The 27324-nt window shown below is 45.7% G+C and overlaps 2 protein-coding genes and 2 long non-coding RNA genes across 7 annotated transcripts; 1 reads left to right on the top strand and 3 right to left on the bottom strand.

Moving 5' to 3' along the window:
- Positions 1–3215: 3215 nt before the first annotated feature.
- LOC136451094 (uncharacterized) lies at positions 3216–23271 on the bottom strand. Of its 3 annotated transcripts, none has more exons than XR_010758522.1 (6): positions 23143–23271; positions 22916–23010; positions 6923–7078; positions 4919–5910; positions 3813–4208; positions 3216–3506 (listed from the first exon to the last, which is right to left on the bottom strand). It is a non-coding gene; the product is annotated as an uncharacterized lncRNA (long non-coding RNA). The 3 variants fall into 3 exon arrangements; XR_010758519.1 differs by having other exon boundaries at positions 23111–23240; XR_010758520.1 differs by lacking the exon at positions 3813–4208 and having other exon boundaries at positions 23111–23240.
- On the bottom strand, positions 7781–9384 carry LOC136451093 (protein trichome birefringence-like). 2 transcript variants are annotated; one of them, XM_066451836.1, is made up of 4 exons: positions 8734–9384; positions 8487–8666; positions 8245–8403; positions 7781–8151 (listed from the first exon to the last, which is right to left on the bottom strand). In XM_066451836.1, exons 1-4 carry the CDS (start codon positions 8823–8825, stop codon positions 7809–7811), a joined length of 774 nt encoding a protein of 257 aa, XP_066307933.1. In that variant the 5' UTR covers positions 8826–9384; the 3' UTR covers positions 7781–7808. The 2 variants fall into 2 exon arrangements, with proteins under 2 accessions (XP_066307933.1, XP_066307934.1); XM_066451837.1 differs by having other exon boundaries at positions 8487–8680; positions 8734–9383.
- LOC136451091 (cytokinin dehydrogenase 4-like) lies at positions 21532–24637 on the top strand. Its single transcript, XM_066451835.1, has 5 exons — positions 21532–22802; positions 22897–23024; positions 23119–23379; positions 23458–23720; positions 23811–24637. The coding sequence occupies exons 1-5, from the start codon at positions 22211–22213 to the stop codon at positions 24133–24135; spliced, it is 1569 nt and encodes a 522-aa protein (XP_066307932.1). The 5' UTR covers positions 21532–22210; the 3' UTR covers positions 24136–24637.
- On the bottom strand, positions 24437–27309 carry LOC136451095 (uncharacterized). Its single transcript, XR_010758523.1, has 3 exons — positions 27221–27309; positions 27001–27129; positions 24437–24573 (listed from the first exon to the last, which is right to left on the bottom strand). It is a non-coding gene; the product is annotated as an uncharacterized lncRNA (long non-coding RNA).
- Between the last annotated feature and the right edge of the window lie 15 nt (positions 27310–27324).

Raw genomic sequence — 27324 nt, forward strand, 5'->3', positions numbered from 1 at the left:
GGGAATGGCTCGTTGCTCTCTTATCGTGGGTTCTGACTCTTTCCAGACCGACTGAATTAGAGGTGGAGATGGTGGAGGTCTAAGCACCACACTGAGTCCGGGACTCAGGTGTGGGGGCTTGGAGTCCAAGTTTAGACGGGAACCTAGACCCCTTGACAGGAGAGTGGTGGGTTGGTCCTGCTTGTGCCTAGGGTACAAGCGAGGCGTGTATTTCGGGGTACCCAGCTAGGGCACATTGATTCGTGAATCACCGAGTAATCCGGTACGACTTGTCTACTGATCTAGCAACGTGGTAAGAACTGGAAGATGAAAGATGGTAAAATGGTCCTAATTGCTTACCACATGCTTGAAAGTAGCATAGGTGCTTACATAGAATGGTTAGTTAATGAACTAATAATGACTGCTAATAAAATGGAATATAAGGACGCACTGTTTAGTAATACTCCTACAGATGCAATAAACCCACAAGCCAGATAGCCTTGCATATCATTGGAGTCTTTTCTTTCCTCCTGATGGGTAAGTCTCGCGGAGTACAATCGAGTACTTAGGGTTTGTTCTACCCTGTTGTAGGTGACAGGAACATGTGGAGCTGACACTTGTGCGTGGAAACCTCCTGGTGGGCTCAGCAAGGATTTCCTTAACGTTGCGGACATAGAGTTTATTTGAAACTTCCACCCAAAATATTTTACAATGGAAAAACTTATAACTTGTTATGATGTATATAACGGATCATCATGTTAATGTTTAACTTGTCATTAAATGATTTTATTTCCGCTAAAACTCTGATAACATGGTTATTTTCCGTTGTTATAAACAATTGAATATTATACTCTGATGTTGCATGGAAAGTGATGTAAGAAATGACGTAAGAATGTTGTAAAGCTTTATTCTCTCATTTGTGATCCTGATGAAAAAATATGGATTTTCGGGTTCTCCCTTGGGGTGTGCTCAACGGAACCGCGTAATTTAGTGTCCTCCCATGAGTACTTAATGTCTAATGGAGGACAAGTACTCCTAGGAGACATTAGATTAGGCGGTTCTACCACACACTGCCCTCAGCACCTCTACCCCACCCTCAGCGCCACCGCTGCCGCTGCCCCTACCCTGCCCTCTGTGTTGTCGTTGCCGCCGTCGTTGCCCCACACCCGCCCTCTATGCATCGCTGCTGCGTTGCCAGCGAGCTCTACACCAGTGACCTCCACGCGCCGCCGCTGAGGTCCATACTGCGCCACCGTCGCCGAGCTCTGTCTTGCCAACGAGCTCTACGACGACGAGATCTGTGTCGCCGATGAGCTTCGCAAGACGACCTCCGCGTCAATGAGCCTCTATTCGTCCAAGCAACAAGTAGATGTTGCGCTGAAAGCGCATGTTGCAAGCGTATGTTTCGAGTGGTTCATATGTTTCGGATATATGTTGCAAGTATTTCATCTGGATGTTGTAAAAATAGATCTGGATGTTGCAATGGCTATACACGAATGTTGCAAGTGTATTTTTCAAATGTTTTAGCTGTTTTCAGTCGTTGACGTTGTTACAAGTGTTTCATCTCGATGTTGCAAAAGTAGATCTGAATGTTGCAAAAGTATATCTGAATGTTGCAGAAGTAGATCTGAATGTTGCATATGTTGCAATGACTATACAGATATGTTTCAAGTGTATACTGCATATGTTGCAAGGGCAGGACAAATTTTTGCAGAGGAGATGAGACATTAGGATGGGAGAGGAGCACAGCGTAGGACATGGCACGGCAGAGACCGAGCGTGGCGGAAGACAGGGCGCAGCGGGGGAAGGGGTGATGCAGGAGATGAGGGCGCAGCGGAGACAGTGTGCGGTGGGGTGATGTGGGCACGACGTGGTGAGACGGGCGTGGCGGGGATGAGACAGGACGGTATTTTGATGAAGCGTCTGTCTATTCGGACGTGCGGGATATATCATTATCGATTTTCAAACATTAAAGGGTTCATTTTCAAATACTATATATTTACCGACCTGAAGGAAAAAAAACACAAAAAAATACTCTCCCACAATGTATCACTTATTTATGAGCGAACGTACGTGATTCAGGAGAAGCACTGGATTTTAATTGTAAGAACCAAGTAAGCGTTTATCACTTGAAAGCCCTTCTCTTTTTCTTTTTTTTTCTGATAAGCTGGTGCATAAGTACATATCCTTGTTTCATTGTTTGTCTGGTTACCGCATGTCTTGTGGACAATGGCGACATTTTTAGTTGATTTGATCGATAGCTCCAATATTGATTTTATTTGCTATATTGTCTTTTATCTCAGTGGTTTACTTTGCAGTTGACGTAAAAAGTTAGCAATACAATGTTCAAAGATGCCGGCAATATGATGACAGAACAAAGTGAACAACAGTGGGTGTTAACTGCTCCTAAACACTGGACAATTATCAGGTGGTTTGGCTGCTGGCTAAAGTAGTAAAAAAATCATGTCAAGTGCAGCGCTAGTTGCTGTCTTAGATGGTTAGACCACCTTTTAGGGTTGGTTCTCATGGCATCTAGCTTTTGACTACTGCATTGCAATTGCACACAAGAAGATATATATATATAGTGTTATATAGTATTGGCGCTGTGCTGCATGGTCTCTAATCCTTAATCATCCAGATTACATACACAGTCATACCCGCCCTTATAAGATATATATAACACAGTCCTTACTGTACTATTATTTGAGCATGCATATATGCTACATCTATCGACATGGGAATGCATCCACATACAAAAGACAATATAGTTTTCATACCTGTCACTGTTTTCATAGTTTGATCATATAGACCAACGCACTAGCTAGATCGATGGATTATTCTGATACGTTGGTTCAGTGAACGTTCAATTCAGTCGCTCTCTGCCATCACACTCCATCTCTTACGCATGCATCTGGCACTATTGATCCGATGAAAACCGGTGAGAAGGAGTTGGAAAATAAAGGAGGTTGCCGCCCATTGATAGCTCGACACGATGACTGATGTATACAGTGGCGGATCCAGGGGGGCTAGGGGGGCAGCAGCCCCTGTGAGAGTGATTTTTCTTTATATTTACTGTAGAAAAAAACGTGATTTCATCGTTAATCTTCGATATTTGTTCTAAATCTCTATTGATTACCTCCCCGAGGTGCTCATCTTGGCTCCGCTAATGGATGTACATATGTTCATGTTGGCACACAATTGAGATGACAAAGAAAGAAAGCACGTACGTGGTGCTTTGGACGAGCTTGTGATGCACGACTATTTTCCAGACCAGACACAGCACGCATCTGAAAAAAAAAATGCCAAAATAGGTCAGCATACTATCTATAAATATCTATACAAGTCAAGTTCACTAGTTGTAATCATATATTTTGTTTTTTTTTCTAAAGCCCAACTGCGGTGAAGGTGAAGCCATGTCACTGCAGAACTGCTATCGTCTGATGATCGAGGTTGTATCTGATGAAAATCCACCCTCTTAGCATTTCTGAAAACTTGGGAATGGTTTCCCGAGCTTGGTTCAACAATACCTGCAAAAATAGCACGGAGTTTTAATCTTGTTCAAAAGTTTCCAAAATCATAGCAACAGTTTTGAAACATGTCGACATTTTTTTCCAAAACACATCAGCAACTGGATGACACCTACTAGTTTGACAACACTATTGTAGAATCCTGTGACGACAAATCCTTTGGTGAGTTTTTTTTGCTAGATTTGGTTCACTGCATGCGCAGTAGTACAGCTAACGATCTACCAAACTCAAGACTTGGATTCCAAGGGCAAGAATGAACGTGAGTACAAATGTACTAGCACTATATCAACTCATGAGGTTGTGTACCTGCCAACTGCCATTCCTCGTGCAGATGAGACCGAGAGAAGATGAGAAGCACAAGAGCCCAGAACCAAACAGCAGGGTGGGCCATGCCCCCACAGGCTGTGAGTTTTGTGCACCATGCCAGGGCCTGACACGTCCGCACTGGGTCCCGCGGGCCGAAAGCCACCGGCGAAAATGTCAAGAAGGCCACGTGGGGGATGGGTCCCCGGAGTCCACTTCCGCGCGATCTCAAGGCCGGGCCGCACCGGCGATCGCTCTCCGGCCGCCTCCCTGCTTCCTCAGGTCCGGTCTCCCATGCCATGCCATGCATGCATGAGCATCTCTCTCAGAACGCTGGCAGTGTCTGTCTTGCTCACACATCAGCTTGGCCAGTCAGTGCAAGAACACAAACAACAACACCTGTGCACAATGGCGTCTATCATTGGTACCATCTCAATCGGTTGACTCTTCCATAACTACTGTGTTGGGCGGCAAATGGAGGCCCCTTGTGCTACCACTGCATCATGCAGTCCGAAGAGTACTTCGCAAGCACCATATTATTATCATCTTTCCTTAAGCTGATCAGAAATTGACCATCAACTAAAGTAATACCGACAAACTGTATCTTTTTAGATGATAAAATGGAGAAAATCTCCATGGAGGAATGAACACAATCAAATTATGTCAACTTATATTCCATCTGACCGAATAAATGTCTGAAAAGTAGACCAAGACAACAGGAAGGATGAAAAAAAAGAAAAGGAACAGTAGCCAAATCCATGCATATATCTGTCTATTAATTCCACGTAGGCTCAAAACACAGTATGCATTTGGCTTTCCAGCTAGCATACATACGTGTGACTGTTGACGATGGATTGTGTGGACCGCATTGACACAACGGTGCATTGCAACGGACGCGAGCCGTCAAGGTCAAACGCTTAAAGGTTGTCATTTGCCAACACAATGAATCAATGGTGGCGCCATCCATCCACGATCCACCATTGTTGGTGTTAAAATTACAGGATCATTAGATGTAGATCTAGTGATGCTGACTTAACTAGAATAGGATAAACATGCCCTAGAACATGGACTACGAGATTCAAGAGGGAGAAGGGAGCAGAGGTACTGACCATCGGAGGGCTTGGTGGAGCTGGAACCGTCCATCGCGTCGGTAGAGAGGGCGGTGAAGAGGTGGCGCTCCAGTGGCGGTGTAGCGGTGAAGTGGTCCAACAGCGACGGTGTCCCGGTGATGGTGCTTCCCGTCGCTGGCTGCGCCCCACACTAGATCGGGTTAGGTTTTGTCGGTAGGTGTGGCGGCTCACGGAAAACACGGTGGCCCAGCGGCGAAACTCGGCCCAGCGACCTGCTTCGCGCGGCGCGCACGTCCGCTCCCCCGCACCCAGGCCATAACCGGGGCCTAGGCCGAGAATCTCTTCGCCTGCCTGGGCCTAAAGCAGGTACGAGCGTTGTTAGCCGTCGGATCCGATCCGACGGTTCTCCATGCGCTTTGGCGGAACAAAAACCCCTCCCCGATCGCTCCTTCCGAACCCTAGAGCATTTGCTTTCTCCCTCCCCTTGCTTCCTTCTCAGCGCCGCACCAAGTGAGGAGAGTGTGGCAGAACCGCCTAATCTAATGCCTCTCAGGAGTGCTTGTCTTCCATTAGACACTAAGCACCCAAAGGAGAACACTAAATTACTCGGTTCCATCAGGCACACCCCAGGGGAGAACCCAAAAATCCATATTTTCGACATCAGGATCACAAATGAGAGAAATAAGCTTACATCATTCTTAATCATTTCTTACATCACTTTTAATACAACAGCAGAGTATAATACTTATTATTGTAACAGCGGAATATAATCATATCATCAGAGTTATGAATAATTTATTGTAACAGCGGAATATAAACATCTAATTAGAATTACAGCGGAAATAAATAGATATTCATGGCATGATGAAGCATTAGTATATAAGCTATGACAACAGATAATAAATCTTTCATTTATAAAAACATTTGGTGAGAGTTGTAATAAAATCTACGATCGCAGTGTAAAGGAATCTTCGCTGAGCCCACCAGGAGGTATCCACACACAAGGGTCAGCTCTAGCATCCACCTGTCACCTACAAGAGGGGAAATAAAACCCAGAGTACTCAATTGTACTCAGCAAGACTTACCCGATATGAGGAAAGAAAAGACTCCAAGGATATGCAAGGCTATCTGGCTTGTGGGTTATTGCATTTGCAGGAAGCATTACTAGGCATGCGTCCTTATATTCGATCTTTATTTATAGCCGCATTGGTTAATTAACTAACCATTCTATGTAAGCACCTGTGCTACTTTTAAGCAGGTGGTAAGCAATTAGATTTCCTTTTTCCATCTTTTATCTTTCAGTTCTTACTACGGTGCTAGACATGAAACAAGCCGTACCGGATTGCTCGGCGATTCGTGAATCAATGCCCCCAGTTGGGTACCCCAAAAACACATGTCCCGCTTGTACCCAACACACAAGCAGGACTAACCCATCACTCTCCTGTCTCGGGTGTCTAGGTCCCTGTCCAAACTAGGACTCCAAGCCCCCGCCCCTGACTCCCGGACTCAGTGCGGTGCAAGGACCTCCTCCACCAAAATAAAACCCTGACAGTCGATCCAAAAAGAGCCGGATCGGCGACAAGAGAGCAACAAGTCTTCCAAGCGCCCATACCCAAGTATGTGCTCGGGATAATAAGTCTGTGACTTGCCTCGATGGCTTATGCAATGATCGGTCCTTAACCGACACAGACAGGGAAAGCAGTGTAACCAAGCCATGCCCCGCGTCCACGGCGACACAACCTCTTACACCCACCAATACCCAAACCATATCCCTACCCGGTCACCATTTTCCTTTCCACCATTTATATATTCCAAGTGATAATAATCCAATAATATATCTCCTATCTCTCGCGAGTGACATCCATCACTCGACTTCTACCGGAATCCTGTAGCATAGCATTCTACACGATCCTGTCATACCAGTGAGACTCATAGGATAAAGATATATATATATATGCAAGTGGGTTTCATTCAACTCCTTAAAACTTAATGCACAAATATAATTTAAACTGCAAAAAAGTAGGGTTATGCATTGGGGCTTGCCTGGGTAAGATATCTTAAAAGTTAGTATCAGCATCTTCATATCATCCACATCATCTGAATAGAAAGCTCATTGCATCATCTCCTGGAGAGAATACCATTACACCATCTTTGGATTCCCAATCATCCTTCAATTGATCCGTCGATCCATCATTGTACCTATATGATATGCATTGATGCAAATGCATAGATGTAAATAACCAATGACAGACGAAGCGCTTAGAAATCCGATCACGCCTCACAAGCTAACGAGATAGCTCTAATGATGGTCTACGTATCCATGTTGTCGAATAAGGCGTTACTTCCCAACAATTGTTTTAGTTATATAAACCCAAGTTGTTTCTTCATTCTATTCTATCAATTTAATCTTTATTCGCAATAGGACATCATTATCTATTTAGCAAACTAATTATTTTAGAGCTATAAAAATTACAGTGAGTACCTAATATTGCTAGGAACCTACTATACAAATTTTAGATTCAACAATATTACCAATTTATCATGGAAATTCCTACAAGTTTATACTATACAAAATTAAGTACATTAAATTAAGGGGCTCTTGCGTTTGTACCCTTGTTTTGTATCAAAATTGTGATTTTGCCCCTATTTTTTTGACTTTGTGAATTTACCCCTACTGTGCCATTCACGAAGCATCAGTTTGCCCCTGCTCCGTCATCCACCCCTAACGGTGTTAAACTTTATACAAAAGACATGAATGCCCATACGATTTTGCCCCTTATTTTTATGCCTAATTGTGATTTTGCCCTTGTCTGGCCAAGGCTCGGTTCCTCGGTCTCATGCCGACCTTACTTTCATCACCGTGTTGACTATTATCCTAGAAAACAACAGATCATATATAGGTACACAGCAAAAAAAACAGTAGTTGCCTTTATTGTTGGCGCATTTGATGCTGCCTGATCAAAAGTTGAGCATAAACCAGTTCATTCCAGGAATCTGGTACTCCAGGAAGGCACCAGTGGCTGCAGTCCTGATATCTTTCCGGCGATCTCCTCTCCTCATCAGTAAGGTTCTGCTTGCGGTAGATGGAAGGGTGTGCATCCTTTCTGTAGTCAGTCATTCTCGTTATGTTCAAATAAACAACAGGAGTTTTCATCTTGTGGATCACATCTTCCAGAATGCTCATCTTTGGTGGGTAGGTTGAAAGGTACTGTTCATTGGTTATTGGTTCGCTCTCCTTGTCACAGCTACCGCCTGAATTCCATTGGCCGCCACTGCATAGTGGAGATGCACAGCAAAATATTTGTTCAGTTGACCAAGATCAAATATATCATGTGGTAATTTGCAATATAAAAGGTGATGCACACCTAAAATGAGATGCTGAGTAGCCTCTGAATAACACAACAGTTTTTCTGGGGTTAACATTGGCATCAATCCACTTGGACCAGGTGAGAAGGGCTTTATGAAAGGCATCCATGACATTTAGCTCATTATACACATGGTTACCTTCCTGATAGTAGTCCTTCCTGTGGCACATTAAATCTGTCATCAGTGTTTAAGCAATAATGAAGTCGAGATTCTTGTTCAACCAAAGAACAAGGTGAGTTACCCAAGAGCAATTTTCTCATGTGTCCACCAATGCCCAGTATTGAAAATGAGAAAGTCTGCATCCTTGTACTTCAATGATGATTGCTCGACCAGATCAAGCCTGAGAGTTTCCTTTTTCTTTCCATTGCTCACTTGCATCTCCCATTCCTGGACTAGGAATGGGGAGCGAAAGAACTCCACGCTGCAGTTATAATCCTGAATGACACGAGTGGAAAAGAAAATTAGGCAACAATACTAAATAGTTCAACCTTCGAAGGAGCCGACGATGGTGACCCTCCAGGCAGTGTTCTCTGGCTCCGCCGCATCGAATCCTGCAGCAAGGTCGCTCGCCCGGGGACATCTCAGCGCGGAGAAGAGAATGCGCCGAGGGTCAGGGAGCCTCAGCCGGTGCTAGCGGCTCTTCGTGTGCGAGGACAGCCGCGCGACGATGGCGGAGCAATCGGCGGCCGTCGGCAAGGCAGTCGAGCCCCACCGGAGCTGCGCCCGGCACCCGCCGCCGCGCTCCGTAGCGCCGCACGCCCCGCCGCCGCTCTCCGGAGCCGCGTCCTCCGGGGTCGCGCCTAGCCGTGGCCGCGCCGGCTGGGACAGCACCCGCTGGGGCCGCGCCCAGCACCGGCCGCCGCGCTCCGGAGCCCCGGCCGCCCCACAGCTCTCCGGCAACCGCACCGCCGCAGGGAGCCGCCTCCGCCCAGCGATGTCGGGACGTGCGTTCGGACGCCACCGGAGCCCCGCGGCAGGGAGCCGCCGCCGCCCAGCGTGCGCACACCGAGACCCGCGGGGGGGCGCTGCGACCTCCCCGCGGCCGCCTGGAGGAAGCCCGCGCCCCGCCGATGCAGCCGCCGCGCCCAGGAGGCAGCCGCGCCCCGCGCCCTAGAGGCAGCCCCGCCCCGCTGGTTCTTCCGCCGCTGACGCCGCTGGAAGCCCGCGACCGGATGCAGCCGCGTAGGAGACTTGGGATGAGGCTACCCGTGCTTCTGTTTGGGACGAGGCGATAAGGATAGAGGGCAGTGTGGTCATTTCGCCTTTGCTTTTTAGATTTATAATTTTTTTAATTCGTTTAATCCATGTCCATCTAACGGATGTCTAAAGCAGGGGCAAACGGACCCTTCATTTCAAAATAGCAGGGGTAAAAATGCAAAGTTGAAAAAACAGGGGCAAAATCACAATTAGACTACTGGAGAAGGGCAAGAACACCATTCTCCCTTAAATTAATTATATGGCTTCCAAGAATATTATCACACTATGTGAACAAAATATACTAACAGGTAGGTCATGATTTTAGAAACTTAACAAAATTAGTTTTACCATTTTTGGACTCCTATACCATTTTATATTGATTTTACAAGTTAAACTAGAAACCTATTTAGAAAAGTATTTCAGAAAAGGAAAAGGGGCCGATGGCCACAACTGGCCTAGCAGATGCGCGGCCCAGGGGGCGAGCATGGCCCAACATGGCGCAGCGGCAAGTCAGGAGTCTGAGCACACCCGGCCCAGACGTGGGAGTGGCACACTGCCGGCCCAGTGAGGCAGGTGGCGCCGACAGCCCACGCGGGCGCGCGGCCCAGGCGAGGGACAAACCGGTCTAGCCACGGCGGCCACAGACTGGCCCAGCGCAAGAGCAGGCCGCCCTGGTGGGGCACGTGGCCAGCGGCCTAACAGGCCGGCTCACGCGCGGTGAGCCCAGCCCAACACGGGCGGCGGTGGTATATATGCGAGAAGACCCCTGGATTAACTCGAAACTAAGTCATAGTCCAACCTATACTGTTCATGTGAGTCACGTATTTGCAGTAAGCACCCTGTATAAGATTTTTGCTTGGATTCATACCCTTTTCTACCTTCTCAAAGCAAAGCACGGCACGGGGGCATCGGTCGACGGCGGCAACAGCGTGGTGGACCACCGGTGTAGATGCGGCGCGAGACTCGTCGTGGTTGTGCTTGGTAGTGGTGGAGTCATGCGGTCACGGGTGGTGAGGCGGCTCGGGCGCACGGGCATGGAGGAGCCGCGGGGAACCACCACCGACGATGTCCAACCAGCACGGGCCATGGAGGCGGATCGGTGCTAAACACGGCGGCTATCAGTGGGGCAGCGCGAGCTCGGTGAATGCGGCTGGCTCCGAGGTGGCGTGGAGGGGTGCATCGCTGAACTCGGGAGGGGCAGTGCCATGGACTACTATCCAGCACGGCCGAAGGGGACCCGTGCGCACTCGCGCACACGCACGACAATCGAGTGACGGCGAGCGCCGACCCACCTGAGGCCAGCAGAGGGAGGCGAGGCGATGGAGACCCGGAAGTGGTGGAGCACGGCACGGCGGCCACGTGGTAGCGGCACACGCGGAGGACACGCCTGAGAGGGACGGCGCCATGGAGCAGGCGAGGCAGAGCCACGTGCGGCTCAGTGAGGCGGAGGAGAGCGGCGGTGCTGCGGGAAGTGGACGACAGAGACGCGGCGCGAGACATGGCAGCCATCAACGTGCGACGCGGGGAGGAAAAGCGGCGCGAGGCGATGCAGAGGAGGGGGCGTGCGAGGGGCTCGATCCAGTGCGGCCGCGGCAACGGCGCTGCGGACGCAATGGGAGACGGCGTGGTGCTGCGCCATCATGGCCGCAGGCGCAGGCGGCCGCGGAGCTCGGCGCAACGGTGGGCGCGCGTACGTGATCAGCAGCGGAGAAAGGGGGGGCGGTGCTGAGAGCTTGTGTGCGCTCACGAAGAGGAAGAGGAGGGCAGCGTTGTGGGAGCATGCTCAAGTAGCAGCGTCGACCATGGCGGTTGGAGGAAAAATGAGGGAGGAAGAGACAGGACTGACTCGGCCTAACTCGTCATGGCGCGACGTGAGACAGCGTGGCCGGCAGGACACGCCGGTTGTCACTGACAAGACCGAGGCCACAGAGACAAGTAAGGCAGGCAAGGACATGCAACGAAGACAAGAAAAGGCAGACAAAGATATTCATGACGCCACAGAGTGAAATGACGGAACCAGCAGTGAGTGAGGGAAAGCAAACAAATCAGTATATGGCAGCAGCAGCCTGGCCAACCTTCATTATGGCGATCATCAGAGAAAGGACGCAATGGAGAGGGAGCAGTGGCACAACGACGGAACTTGACGATGTGGCGCGATGCTAATAAACTGGAGTTGATTAATTTCAAACAAGGGGGAATGCACTACTGACGACAAGTGATGGAGCAAGGCAGGGAGACGTCCTGTTATCGCTGTGGAGCCGTTCGCTCGCAAGTCAATAACTAAACCCAAGGCTTTTCAACTGAGCGTGCTTCTCAAAATAATATATATATATATATATATATATATATATATATATATATATATATATATATATATATATATATCGTTCAATCTATTAATGGATTTTATTTTATTTATAAAAGTTGCTTTTCATGCTTAATCTAACAGAACATACCGTTCGCTGGCACCGTCGTTCGACATTCCTAAATATTTTTATGCACTGCATAATTTAACTTGGGCGTTGATTCGAGTCTAAAAAAATTAAATCATACATGATTCGCTTATTGCATTAAGTACATTTTAAATCAACAATTCCGAGAAACTAATTTCGAAAATTTTTCTTAGGCCTAAATCGCGGTGCTAAACAAGTTCATAACACCAGGGGTGTTACAGAGAGCATCAGCGGTAGCCATCCATGGCAGCCAGAGGAGAGAGCGGCACCGCCACAGGCCCCCTCGTCGGCGTGCGCGTTCGCCCGAGGGTGAGCAGTCGCCGTCGAGCGGCCTTGCGTCGATGCCCTGAGCCTGAGCCACTCCACTACTATTACGGAATGGGACACGGGTTGTGTTCCCCAGGCCAGGCCAAATGAACGCTGATTTTAAGTTTTATCCTTTTCAGAAGCATTCTTTTGATGAATTTTGTTAAGTTTTGAGTTAATATCTCTGTTTAAATTTGAACCCTCACAAGAATTTAGTCAGAGAGTAGTCAAGCACATAGAAATGCTTCTGATAATATTAATTTTAAGATTATCTTTCATGTTTCTGTTGCGAAGTTAATGCTTATTATCTTCTAATTAAATTCAAACCAATGGGAGGATTTAATTTGAAGAGCAGTTATTTTTTTGTTCAGTAAATTATTATTATGTTTATCCTCTAATTTCAATTGGAACCAACAAGAAAAATTAATTTGGAGTAGTTATATTTATTTAAGTTAATTTATGATATTGCTATTTTTCTGATCAACGTTGATAATAGCAATATTATAATTTTGTTCATGAGTTTTTGCATGCATTAGTTCTATTTCTGTCCAACGGTGATGTAGAATTAAAGTAGAAGCATATTATATGCTTTAATTTTAACCAACGTTAAATACCGACATGCAATTATTATGTCATGTTTTCTTACTTTCTCTGATGATGTTTTTAGGACTCAACCCTATGGCATTCATCTCGCACATTTCGCCTCTTGAAGGGGGCAACTATCGCGTATGGCGAGAGAAGTATGAGTTGGCACTTGCGCTGTCCGAGAATGACCTAGCACTTACCTCTCCGTGTCCCACTGAGCCAGTGGACCCGATGAGGGCAGAGAATGAAACTGATGATGATTTCACTGCTCGACAGCGAGATCATGCAGACATGAGAATGAAATACGATCTTGATCGTAAGAAGTGAGACATTTCAAACCACAAGTGCTTGATGGTGGCTGAGTCCACTATTTCAGATGCAATAAGGGGATCAATCCTAGATTGTGACACCGCCACCGAGTATCTCAAGAAAGTGGAGAGTCACTTTACTGGCTCTTCAAAGGCTTATGCAAGCACCATAATCAAGAAGTTATTCAATGAGAAATACTCTGGTGGAGGGATAAGAGAGCACATATTGAAGATGAGAAACACGGCATCCAAGCTCAAGCCAATGGATTTGGGGCTCAAAGATGAGTTTCTGATTCATTTGGTTTTTGCTTCTTTGCCCAAAGAGTATGAAACTTTTGTTGTTAATTACAACATGCAGCCCGATAAATGGGACATTGAGAAGCTCATTGTCATGTGTGTGCAAGAAGAGAAGAGGCTTAAAAGCTCACATGGTGACTCTGCTAACCATGTGAAGGACTATAAAAAGAAGAACTTTAACAAGAATGCCAAACCTTAAGGGAAAGCCCCTCAGAATGATCACCATCAGAAGAACAACAATGTTCAAGTTGACAAGGATCAATGCAAATGGTGCAAGAAGCATGGACATTACCAGAAGGACTGTCCAGATTTCCTAAAGAGCCTTTTGAAGAGAGATGAAGACATTATTATATTCATAGATAAGTCCTTATATTTAAGTTATGAAAAATCTACTTGGTGGATTGACTCAGGTGTAACTATTCATGTTGCAAATTCATTATAGGGATTTCATACGATGAGGACCATGCAAAGAGGAGAAAGAAGAATTAAAGTAGCAAATGAAGTTGAAGCTGAAATTGAAGCCATTGGAGATTTCTCTCTAGAATTAGATGATGGTTTTGTACTTTAGCTTTCAGATGTCCTTTATGTACCCTCTTTGCGTAGAAATTTGATAAGTGTTTCACGTCTAGACGATGATGGATATGATTGCCATTTTGGTAATGGCAAATGTCAGATTGTGTTTAATAATAAATGTGTTGGTCTTGCCTTCCGACAAGACAAGCTTTATTTGTTATCACTTTCTAAGAATGTGAATGCTATGAGCACTGAGAATGAGAATGTCTCCTCGTCTATGAATGCAAGAAATAAGCGGAAGAGAGTTCATGATGTATCATTAAAATTATGGCACTGTCGTTTAGGCTATATTTTGAGGGGGAGAATAGAGCGATTGATTAAGAAATCAATTTTTTCGCCATTAGAATTTTTAGATTTAGAACAATGCATTGATTGCATAAAAGGAAAGTATCTTAAGAAAATAAAGAAAGATGTTAAACGAAGCGTAGGAGTTTTAGAAATAATTCACACAGACATCTGTGGTCCTTTTTCCTGTGAAGAGTGTGGATGGTTGTGATTCATTTATAACATTCACAGATATTTATCTCATTATGGCCATATTTATCCAATTAAGGAAAGAGCAGAAGCATTGGATAAATTTAAGATATTTAAGGTTGAAGTAGAAAATTAGCACAATTTAAAGATTAAGATAGTAAGATCCGACCGTGGAGGGAAGTACTATGGTCGACACATCCCATATGGCCAAGTTCCTAGACCTTTTGTAAGGTTCTTACAGGAAAATAGCATAGTTGCCCAGTACTCTACATCGGGTGAGCCTCAGCAGAATAGAGTAGCTGAAAGACGCAACCGTACCTTAATGTATATGGTGAGAAGTATGATAAGTTACTCTACTCTACCGATAAGTCTATGAATGGAGGCGTTAAAAATCATTATTTATATTCTTAATCGAATGCCAAGCAAATCGGTGCCCAAAACACCATATGAGTTGGGAATCCTCACTTAACTATTTACGTGTGTGGGGTTGTCCAGCCGAGACTAAAGTCTTTAACCCAAACATAGGGAAGCTAGACTCCAAGACAATCAGTTCCATTTCATTGGCTTTCCAGAAAAGTCAAAAGGTTATCACTTTTATTGTCCTAACAGACATACGATGTTTGTAGAAACAAGATATGTTGTGTTCTTGGAGGAAGAGTTGATCAGGGGGAGCATGGTAGTGCGAGAAATTAACCTAGAGGAGAAGCGGGTACATGTGCCTACTCTGATGGTTCAGGGGCCATTCTTCACGCTACCTGTTGTTGTTGCACCAATAGTGCAAGATATTGCAGTAACAGCTCATGTTGTTAGTTCTCCCATGGCGACAATGAATGAACATGAAGAACAAGTCCTTTAGGATCCTATAGAACCCATTGTCACACATGAGGAAGAGCAACAGCAGCCTCATATAGAACAAGCTTCAACTAACGAGGCCCCTAGAAGGTCTCAAAGAGTCAGGAAACTAGCCATTCCTGGTGACTACGAAATCTATGAATGTGAAGAATTTCAAATGGAGGGTGATCCCACCTCATTTGAAGAAGCCATGAGAAGCGCTCACTCATCAAAGTGGCTTGAAGCCATATAAGATGAAATGAGATCAATGGATACCAACGGTGTTTGGGACTTAGAAATAATTCCTAAAGGAGCCAAGACAGTAGGCTGTAAATATGTCTACAAAACTAAATATGACTCTAAAGGGTATGTAGAAACATTTAAAGCGCAACTTGTGATGAAAGGCTTCACACAAAGAGAAGGCATAGATTACAATGAGACATTTTCTTCAGTCTCATGTAAGGATTCTTTTAGAATTATAATGGCGCTTGTAACACATTACGATTTAGAATTACATCAGATGGATGTAAAGACGGCGTTCCTAAACGAAGATTTGGAGGAAAATGTTTACATGGCCCAACCAAAAGGTTTTGTTGTGGAAGGAAAAGAATGTATGGGATGCCGCCTGAAGAAATCCATTTACGGATTAAAACAAACATCAAGACAATGGTATTTAAAGTTTGATTGTGCAATAAGGAAGTTTGGGTTTCAAGAAAATGTAGAGGACAATTGCGTTTATGCAAAGTTCAAGAATGGAAAATACATTTTCCTAATCTTGTATATGGATGACATCTTACTCGCTAGTAGTGATGTTAATCTACTACTAAAAACGAAGAAGTTCTTGTCATCGAATTTTGATATGAAGGATCTCAGTGAAGCTTCGTTCGTTCTAGGAATAGAGATTCAACGAGATAGAAGAAAGAGAGTTTTAGAATTATCACAAAAGGCATACTTAGAAAAGGTTCTAAAAAATATAGTATGCAAAATTGTAAGCCTTCACCTGCTCCCATAGTCAAAGGCGATAGATTTGGGGAATTCCAATGCCCCAGAAACCAATATGAGATCGATCAAATGAAAGCGGTTCCATATGTTTCAGCTGTCGGAAGTTTACAGTATGCTCAAGTGTGTACACGTCCTGACTTAGCGTTTGTTACTGGGTTACTTGTAGATATCAGAGTAATCCAGGAATAGAACACTTAAGACTAGGAAAGAAAGTTTTGCGTTACTTGCAAAGCACAAAAGGCCTTATGCTAACGTATAGAAGATCAGATTCCCTACACATAGAGGGGTATTCAAATTCAGATTATGTGGGAGATGATAGAAAGTCCATATTAGGATATATATTTACTCTCGTAGAAGGAGCTATATCGTGGAAAAGCTCCAAGCAAACTGTCACTACATCATCTACGATGTATGCCGAGTGTGTAGAGGTGTTATGAGGCCACAAGGTAGGTGAATTGGCTAAAGAAATTTATGCCCGGGTTGAAAGTGGTAGACGACATACATAAGGCACTCAAGTTATACTACGATAATAATCCAGCAGTACGTTATGCTCACAACAATAAATCAAGTGGTGCTGCCAAACACATTGACATAAAGTATTATGTTGTGAAAGACAAAATCCAGGATCATATAATTAGTCTTGAGCACATAAGTACAGAAAAGATGCTCGTAGATCCGCTTAAAAAAGGCTTACCACCCAACGTGCTTAAAAAACACTTAGTCGGCATGGGTTTAAGGGAAAACCTTTGATTCCTAGACAATAAGGGCCTAGTTGAGAATCTGTTTCAAAACAGAGAGGAGCATTGTAGCTATTAATCTAATGGTACTGACCGTGACGATGAGACACGCTCTATGCACTGATCTGTGATGGAATGGAAAAAAGATAAAGTAAGTTAAGTTTAAGTAAAAAGATGAGATCAATGGAGAGATTGTTAGTGTTGATCTCTCCAACTCGGCCCAACGGCCGAGTTGGGCCTTGACCTCGTGCCCTGATGGGGGCCCCAACCCTACATGGTTGGTGGGCCCCCGTTGCACTGCACTATAAAGAGAGGTGTAGGCCGGCGGCTCTCAGTACGAGGTTCACCATGAGCCACCACACCCACCGACAAAACCTAACCCGGTCTAGTGAGGGGCGCAGGCAGCGACAGAAAGCACCATCACCGGGACGCCGTCACTGTTGGACCACTTCATCGCTACACCGCCACTAGAGCGCCACCTCTTCACCACCCTCTCTACCGACGCGATGGATGGTTCCAGCTTCACCAAGCCCTCCGATGGTCGGTACCTCTGCTCCCCTCTCCCTCTTGGATCTCGTAGTCCATGTTTTAGGGCATGTTTATCCTATTCTAGTCAAGTCAGCACCACTAGATCTACATCTAATGATCCTATAATTTTAACAATGGTATTAGAGCGCCTATTAGTTGGTAGATCTAGTACCAGGTAGCTTAAGTTTTAGAGAAATTAGGAGGTGATTCAAATTTTGTTTCGGTCAAACCCTAACCATAGATTGAAACCCTAACCCTAAAGAACATGGACGGATCAGGAGAGGGACTCACCAGGGCTCCTCCACCGCCATTGCACCGCCGTCGCGCGGGAAGAAAGCCCCGCCACCGCGCGAGAGAACGAGCCGAGCCGTGCACTGTCGGGCAAAGAGTGCTGTGAAGAGGTGGTGCTCTAATGGCGGTGTAGCGGTGAAGTGGTCCAATAGCGACGGTGTCCCGGTGATGGTGCTTCCCGTCACTGGCTGTGCCCCTCGCTAGATCGGGTTAGGTTTTGCCGGTGGGTGTGGCGGCTCACGGTGAACCTCGTACTAAGAGCCGCCGGTCCCCTACCTCTCTTTATAGCGTAGTACGATGGGGGGCCACCAACCATGTAGGGTTGGGCGCCCCCGATCAGGACGCGAGGTCAAGGCCCAACTCGGCCGTTGGGCCGAGCTGGAGAGATCAACACTAACAGTTGGCCCCAGCTTGAAGGACAGGCCATGTTCTAGAAGGTAGCCCATGGCGAGCACTAAACATGTGTGTGTTTTTGCCTTTCCAAGTCAGGGTTTAATATATATACCCACCACTTTTCCTTTTTACATACGGTCTAATAGCAATAACAAAGTTTATTCGAATGGGTATTTGAAAATCTCCTACTTTGCAGGTTCTTTGTCTCTCTCTCGCCATTACCAGAATAATTCCCAACATGTTTGAATAATCCTTCAAAAAAACAACTTGGCAAGAGTATTCTGATAAATTGTTCAATAGTGAGAACGAGAACACCACCATTAAGCTAGACAACTCGTTTGATGACACTAACAGGCGCTTTGTGCAGAGGATTCAAGAATCGGAGGTCAGAGAAGCCTTGAAAAGGATGAAAGGGGGCAAAACGATGGGCCCTGATGGTATCACAATTAAGGTGTGGAGATGTCTCAGGGATATAGCTATAGTATGGCTAACCAAGATGTTCAACAATATCTTTCGATCGAACAAGATGCCTGAGAAGTGGAGAAGAAACATATTGGTACCAATCTACAAGAACAAGGAAGATATCCAAAGTTATACTAATTATCAGGGAATTAAGTTGATGAGCCACACTATGAAGTTATGGGAGAGAGTCATCGAGCAGCGCCTGCGAGGAACGACGTAGATATCAGCAAACCAATTTGGTTTCATGCCCGGAAGGTCAACCACAAAAGCAATCTTCTTAATAAGACAGGTTATGGAGCGGTTTAGAGAGCAGAAGAAGAACCTCCACTTGGTTTTCATTGACTTGAAGAAGGCTTATAACAAGATACCAAGAAATATTATGTGGTGGTCTTTGGACGAACATAAAGTCTCATCAAAGTACGTGACCCTCATCAAGGACATGTACAACAATGTTGTGACTAGTGTTCGAACAAACAATGGTAACACAGATTACTTTCCGATTAAAATTGGACTTCATCAAGGGTCAGCCTTAAGTCCGTATCTCTTTACCTTGGTAATGGATGAGGTTACCATAAACATACAAGGGGATATCCCTTGGTGTATGTTGTTCGCTGATGGTATAGTGTTAGTGGACGAAAGCCAGATGGGAGTAAATAGAAAACTAGAGTTATGGCGGCAGACCCTTAAGTTTCAAGGTTTTAGATTGAGCAGAACTAAAACCGAATATATGAGATGCGACTTTGACGGAGTTGTACATGAGGAGAAAGATGTGAGTTTGAAAGGTCAAGTAGTACCTAAGAAGGATATCTTTCGGTATCTGGGATCGATGCTACAGAGGGATAAAGATATTAATACGGACGTTAGCCATAGAATCAAAGCAAGGTGGATCAAGTGGCGATAAACTTCTGGCATTCTCTGTAACAAGTGGGTACCACAAAAGCTAAAAGGCAAGTTCTATAGAACGACGATTAGATCGGCTATGTTGTATGGAGCAGAATGTTGGCCTACAAAGATTCGATATGTTCAACAACCGAGTGTTGCAGAAATGCGTATGTTACGATGGATTTGCGTCATACAAGAATGGACCGAGTTCGGAACGAAGATATACGTGATCGCCTAGAGGTAGCACTAATTGAAGAAAAGCTTGTCCAACATCGGTTGAGGTGGTTTGGCTATGTCCAAAGTAGACCTCCAGAGACACCAGTGTATTGTGGAGTCTTAAGCCAAGCTAATAATATGAGAAGAGGTAGAGAAAGATCGAAATTGACATGAGAGACAATAAAAAGATATTTGAAAGCTTGGGATATACCTAGAGATTTATGTTTGAATAGGAGTACTTGAAAATCAGCTATTGAATTGTCTGGACCGTGACTTGGGACTCTTATGGGTTTCAACTCTAACCTATCCTAATTTGTTTGGGACTGAAAGGCGTTGTTGTCGTCGTCGTCGTCGTCTACTCGGTTTTGTTTCCCAAACACGCGGTTCCAGCATGTATAAGGGCCCTCTAGTCGCTCTAAATTTTTAATAATATTATATAAGTGTTTAGTGTTAATACAAGGCACTTTATAGGTTGTTAGTTTGGCACGGAAGAGGGAGAGAGGAGAAGAATCTCCGTTGTGGAGTCTGCCTACCAGGCAATGCAAAGGCATCATGCATGCGGGCGGACAGGATGGACGGTCAAAGTGGCCTCCCCCTCCACCCCGACGAGGACGCATGGGATCCGCTCCGTCCGTCCCCATTGCTTGCTTGCTTGCTTCGTGCTCCAACCTAGTGCTCCGCCGGGCCGGACTGGACCAGACCACTTGGTCGCATCCCGATGCGTTACCGTCTGCCGGTGTCCATCGTGTCGGTTTCACCTCTGCACTAGCATAAATTCCTGACACCAACAGCGAGCGACATCGTCGGCTCCTACAAGTCACAAGTGTTCTGACTGGCCAGCTAGCAATACGTAGCAATCTGCTGCTGCTTGACATGCTCTGATCAGCCGCTGCGTGCGTTCGCCTCCAGTACGCTACGCCTTCCCTTCCTCGATCGGTGTCATCATCGTCGATCTGGACTCGGAGGCGTCCACACAGAATCGACACGGACTTGCTGTGCCGCGTACGCATGTATACGTAGCCCGCCTCCTCGTCTTCCACATACAAACATAAGCAGAGGAAGGGGAGAGGCGGCAGCAAATGCGACGGTCCAAGTCAAGTCTTACCACAGAAGTGGTAGCGCATGTGTGCCCATGTTGCCATCACCCGGATGCTATTAGATTTCCAGAAACTAACTTGTGAGGACCCCTGGTGTCTGCTAGCTGCTCTCCAACCCGTCAATCAATTCCCAGACGGACAAGCTCAGCTCACAGCTCAAGCTCAACAACGATGGCCGGCGGGCCGGGTCACCATGGAATGGATCCTCCACAGTGCTGCACAGGCATGGGAAATGGAGGAGACCGGGCTCGGGCTGGCATGGAACACGGCAGGAGTGGAGTGGAGTAGGGTGAAACGGGACGGACGTCCGATGTCATGTGGGGCAAGTGAGTCCCAAATATTTATCATCTGAAAGCTCCTGGTCATCTTCAATTATCAATCAAGTGTGTGTGCGCGCGCGCGTGCGTGTTACTATGAGAGACCAAAGAAAAAATATCCCAAGTAATCCATGTCCATACGGTTAGGCTAACCAAAAGATCAAACCCATCTTTGTTTATGCATGTGATGTTTTATTAAGAAGAAGAAGAAGAGGGCAGGGCAGTGAGGCAAGGAAGTCTCCTTCACAGAAACAGAGGCAGAATAGTATTAGCTCCAATCCAACAGCATATGACCAGCGACCAAAACATAGGCATAGCAATAGCATAGGCCAGGGACAGACGCATACAAGCCATGTGACTGTCTGGGAGAGAGCCGGTGATAGGCATAGCAATAGCATAGGCTGAGTCCACTGATACTGGAACAGAGGATCCGATCCGGCCCCTTTCTTTTCTATGAGATGGGTCTCTCACCTCACCTCTGTCGTCTCCTCCACTCCGTTAGCCTGTTAACTAGCCAACACATGTTCCCCCGTTGCTTAAGATAGGAGCTACAAAGCGAGAACAGCATGCTCTAAAAAGAAACTTCCGCAATGCACCACTAGCACATGTCTGCGCCTGAATTTGCAACCGGCAAGCAAGCAAGCCGGCAGGCAGGCAGACAGTCGCCATACGGTTTTTACCAAACAGCTAGCGCCCAGGACTGACTAGCTGACCGCCGCACCACACCACCACACTCCTTGCAAGGCAAGCTCCTATATAGAGAGGCCCCCTCCCTTCCCTGCATGGACAGCCACCGCCTTCTTCAACCCCCGCCCCCCTCCGTCTTCCTCCTCTTACCTCGTTGCACCTCAAGAAACTCGCCCGCCACCAGGCACCAGGAACCACCCTCTTCTCTCTCTCTCTCTGCCTTCTGATTCCAAGCTTCCCAACTGCCCAGCGCCAACCTGCCGAACTCCCATCCTTTTTGGTGGTTTGTCGAACTATAAATTGAGGAGCTAGCCGGCCGGCCGGCCACCATGAAGCCGCCATCACTGGTGCACTGCTTCAAGCTGCTGGTCCTGCTGGCGCTCGCCAGGCTGACCATGCACGTCCCCGACGAGGACGTGCTCTCGTCCCTTAGCGCGCTGCGCCTCGACGGCCATTTCAGCTTCCATGACGTCTCCGCCATGGCGCGGGACTTCGGTAACCAGTGCAGCTTCCTGCCAGCCGCAGTCCTCCACCCCGGCTCGGTCTCCGATATCGCCACCACCGTGAGGCACGTCTTCTCCCTGGGCGAGGGATCGCCACTCACCGTCGCGGCACGCGGGCATGGGCACTCCCTCATGGGTCAGTCCCAGGCGGCCCAGGGGATCGTGGTCAGTATGGAGTCGCTCCAGGGTGCTAGGCTCCAGGTCCACGGTGGTGTGTCACCGTTTGTCGATGCTCCCGGCGGAGAGCTCTGGATCAACGTGCTGCGTGAGACGCTCAAGCACGGCCTGGCACCCAAGTCGTGGACGGACTATCTCCATCTCACAGTCGGTGGCACGTTGTCTAATGCGGGGGTCAGCGGGCAGGCGTTCCGCCACGGACCGCAGGTCAGCAATGTCAATCAACTGGAGATTGTGACAGGTCTCAAACGAACTCACAAAGCATTGAACTAGCTAGGCGCACATAACGAAAGATAAAAACAGTTGTTGATCGTAATCTTAACAACCAAATGCAGGAAGAGGAGATGTCGTTACCTGCTCACCCGAGGATAACTCTGATCTCTTCTATGGTGCTCTTGGCGGTCTTGGTCAGTTTGGGATCATCACCAGAGCAAGGATTGCACTTGAGCCTGCTCCAAAGATGGTAAGTCATCAGACAAGCAATTCAGTAAAATGAATATTGCATTTATCTCAGTACAACATGCAGTCATTTACTAAATGGATACATACAATGACAGGTGAGGTGGATAAGAGTTCTTTACTCGGATTTTGAAAGCTTCACCGAGGACCAGGAGATGTTGATCATGGCAGAGAACTCCTTTGACTACATTGAAGGTTTTGTCATCATAAACAGGACAGGCATCCTCAACAACTGGAGGGCGTCCTTCAAGCCACAAGACCCAGTCCAAGCAAGCCATTTTCAGTCTGATGGAAGAGTACTATACTGCCTCGAGCTAACCAAGAACTTCAATAGTGAGGACGCTGATATCATGGAACAGGTGAGCCTGTTATTTCACTTTGCAACAAGACGTCGACATTAGACTCCAATGATAATAACTGTAAATTTACGTTTACAGGAAGTTACTGTGCTGCTATCTCGACTTAGATTCAGACAGTCTACTCTATTCCACACGGATGCCACGTACCTGGAGTTCTTGGACAGGGTGCACACCTCTGAGTTGAAGCTGAGGGCACAAGGCCTCTGGGAAGTTCCACACCCTTGGTTAAATCTTCTAATACCGAGGAGCTCAATCCACAGATTTGCTAAGGAAGTCTTTGGCAAGATCCTGAAAGATAGCAACAATGGTCCCATACTTCTTTATCCAGTGAACAAATCAAAGTAACTTGCTTCACTTGCAAAATTTACTCATAAATAAGTTAATCTAGTTGCGGTTAAGGTAGCTCAATTGGTCTATTCATTTTGATGCAGGTGGGACAACAGAACGTCAGTAGTCATACCAGATGAGGAAATTTTCTACCTAGTGGGGCTCCTTTCTTCAGCACCGTCTCTCTCAGGTCACGGCAGCATTGCACATGCAATGAACCTGAACAACCAAATAGTAGAGTTCTGTGAAGAGGCTGATACTGGGATGAAACAGTATCTGGCACCCTACACCACACAGCAGCAGTGGAAAGCCCACTTTGGAGCAAGGTGGGAGACATTTGAACGGAGGAAACACAGATATGATCCCCTAGCCATCCTAGCACCAGGACAGAGAATATTCCCAAAGGCCTCACGGCCGTTGTCCTTGTGACAGTTCCTGCTATTTTAGTGCTTCTGTAGAGCATACGTTTGTACGAAAGTGTAGGTCAAAGTATCCCCTGTAAAGACAATATCTACGGAAGGTAGCTAACCTGAAGAACACAGCATAGCGACTTTTTTAGTGACCGAAGATACCTCAAAGCAGTACTTCAGAGTGGAGCAACGTCACCTGAACTCTGACGTGGTGAGTGCAACTTTGGAGGCAATCACTGGAGGATTGTAGCGGTCCAAGGGACCCGTCTGTTGTTACAGCGTTGAGATGAGCTGTGCCGATCAACTGATCAATAACCAGTATCCCGAGGAACTCATGTTGGGCTGTATGCATTTTCCGTTAAAAAAAGTGCAAAAAGTTGCATGAGGGTAGAGCCTTGATTAGCAAATAACACTGCCTGTTATTTCACTTGTAACTAGCATCTCATCCCAGGAGTGCCTGCGTAAATTTAGCAGGTTACATTAGTTTCCATGAGTCAGGATATTATATGCTTGTGCAAAAACAGTGAAGTCGTTTATCAATCCTGGTGTTCAGAAACAGAAAACATTTTGGAATTTTCTCGACTTGTGCATTAAATGTTGCAACCTGTAGTGTGAATTTGAATAACAAATAAGAAATCAAGAGCACCATTATTGAAACTGGATAAAAATGTGAAATGATAGATTTCTCAAATCCAATCAAGCAGAATTATAAGTTTACATGGTAACTCGATAACTGACATCTCAGTTTTTGTATCAAGCAAATGTGCTGTCATTTCCTAATTATTATCAGAAGAAAACAAACAAAGCCAGGATATAGAATTTAGACTAAAAATAAAGCGAATACAACCTTTGTTTCTGTATGGTGTCTAGAACTGCATGTGCGATACAGCTTCTGCTCATGATAGCACTAACAGAAGATCTCAATACAGGCAAGTATTAAAATCCAGTAACAGCACAATATTCAAAGATATTTGCTTGGTTCAAATACAGGCATGCAGTTCTTTGCGATTGTGAGATCATTCCGCCAACAGGTTGACTCAAAACCAATATTATCCAAATGAATTCATGTCTGTAAAAGGCTAGGTGGAAATCATCCTAGTGCCAAAATAGGGTTGTGATCTAGTATTTGTTTTGGTTAGGAAAATGCTTGTGGAGTATTTAGAAGGTAATTGATGTTTAGTAGTCAGGCTATAGAAGTTAAAATACTAAGAACGATTTGAGGCCATACACTGAGGTGAACCATAATTCGACAACAGTGTAAACTAACTACAGAGTGGAATACAAAACAAGTCATGCATATGGTGCATAAACATAAGCATGTTATTTTGGAATAGAGAAAAGGGAAGCATGATACTATAAGCAGGTGAATTATCCAGATTATAAGAGGTGAAAAATACTAAGGTAAACATACTATGAAGTAAACTGCATGTTCCAAGCAGAGAGAGTTGTTGCTAGGTCCTTGAAATAAGAATCAGCTAACAAATTAATACACAAAAAAAAAACACGTAGGAGTGTTAATGGAAACTACAACAAAGCCTGGTCAACTGTTTCACATATATCTGACTTAAATCTACATTATCACACCATCAGCCTTGACTGAATCAAACACATTTTTTGTGTTCTGCTTCCACACGTACCATTAGTATAGTCATTTGTCAATGTTCATTGTACATCAGATGTGGATGTAACAAGATGAACATCAATGTTGGGCTTGGGGCCACATGAAGCTTCAACAGTTGATCCACCACTGGGTAGAAACTATGGATTTAAATAATCTGGCCTGATCAAATCTTCTGCAGTAGCTATGTGAACAATCTTACCAGCTGGTAACCTGATGCACATGTCCACAAACTCTACTCTCTGAACAGCCATGTTGCAATAAGCCAATTTCAAATTCATTCTCTCACAAAGCCATCTCGTTTCTAGTACAAAGAATGACGAGGACACAGGTAGCACTTGTTAGGCGTGTAGCCAGACAAATATACTAATTTGAAAAATCAAGGAATTATTTTCCTAGTTACAAAGCACAGTTGAGCTGTACATACTATTTACCATTTCAACTACCTACTCCAAAATAAGTGTCTGAACCACCATTTTTTATCTGCCATCACACGGAGCTTTCCTTTCATTTTTCTTCAGACTATGTGTATATCAATATCTATGGAGTTTGTGTGCTTCTCAACATTTGAACGACAATACGTCACTTCAGAAAAGGACAAAAGGAAATGCAGATGATTGAGAGAGAAAACAGCTGCGTTTTGTTTTAGTAAAGCTCTTTCGTGTCACTCTGTTATCACCACCACTTTACGCAAACTTTATAATTGTGCATCAATGATACCTTTGATAGCTGATAGTGATAAGAGACAACCTTTAACAACGAAAATCACCATGTAAAACTCGTAGATCAATGAAATTTCCATAATACTAGACTTTATAATGTCTCATCTGAATCAATGTGCTTCCAGATTAATTGTTGGCTGAGAATAAAAAAAAAAGGAAGGAAAAAAAAAGACTAAGTCTCACTAGTCTTCTTCTCCCAGTTGGTGATGTGTCAGTCCAATCCATGTCAAAGATAAGTTGATTTGAGACTAAAATATAAAGCCATTCATCTGAAGTTACTTCTAATTGACCGCATTGTTACCGTCAAGAGAGTCTAATCCACCTTATCCTTCCAAGATAAACCAAGACGCCATATCAAACTGCAAATATCAGAAGGATTCGACGCTACCCACATCAAGAATGCAGCCAAAATTCCAAACGTGCGCACACAAATTCCTGCTCTGCTATGCCAAATGTACCGCAACAAAACGCAATTTTGTGGAGATCAAAACGCAACAAACAACAGTTAAGAGTGCGAAATTGCCAAATGTAAAAGGCACTTCACCTTGCGATCGTACCCTAAAATCCTCCGCCCGTGCACCATTCGCGGCACAACCCGTGCAATCCTTGTTGTGATTGTACCAGCGAAGCTCGATCCGGCAGGAACAGAGCTTATTAGTCGAATTGGAGAGCCCTATCCAACAGAACACATGGATGAGAACGACGAAGGGGGTGCGAGAATCCGGGAGGAGATAGAGGAGGTGGGCGAAGGAGAGAGAGCTCACGTCGTGTCCGGCGGCGGCGAGAGAGCGAGCGAGAGAGAGGCGGCGGGGGTGCGCGCGGAAGCGGAGGAGACGGGAGGAGCGGACGTGTGGCTCGGAGCCTTTTC

The sequence above is a fragment of the Miscanthus floridulus genome, chromosome 5, assembly GCF_019320115.1.
Source record: "Miscanthus floridulus cultivar M001 chromosome 5, ASM1932011v1, whole genome shotgun sequence".
NCBI classification, from domain to species: Eukaryota; Viridiplantae; Streptophyta; class Magnoliopsida; order Poales; family Poaceae; genus Miscanthus; species Miscanthus floridulus.

Coding starts and splice junctions, on each gene's coding strand:
- LOC136451093 (XM_066451836.1), bottom strand. CDS start 8,825: ATGTCCCCGGGCGAGCGACCTTGCTGCAGGATTCGATGCGGCGGAGCC. Junction 8,404..8,486: donor CATGAGAAAATTGCTCTTGG/GTAACTCACCTT, acceptor AATGTGCCACAG/GAAGGACTACTATCAGGAAG. Junction 8,152..8,244: donor TACTCAGCATCTCATTTTAG/GTGTGCATCACC, acceptor TCCACTATGCAG/TGGCGGCCAATGGAATTCAG.
- LOC136451091 (XM_066451835.1), top strand. CDS start 22,211: ATGAAGCCGCCATCACTGGTGCACTGCTTCAAGCTGCTGGTCCTGCTG. Junction 22,803..22,896: donor TCAACTGGAGATTGTGACAG/GTCTCAAACGAA, acceptor AACCAAATGCAG/GAAGAGGAGATGTCGTTACC. Junction 23,721..23,810: donor TATCCAGTGAACAAATCAAA/GTAACTTGCTTC, acceptor ATTTTGATGCAG/GTGGGACAACAGAACGTCAG.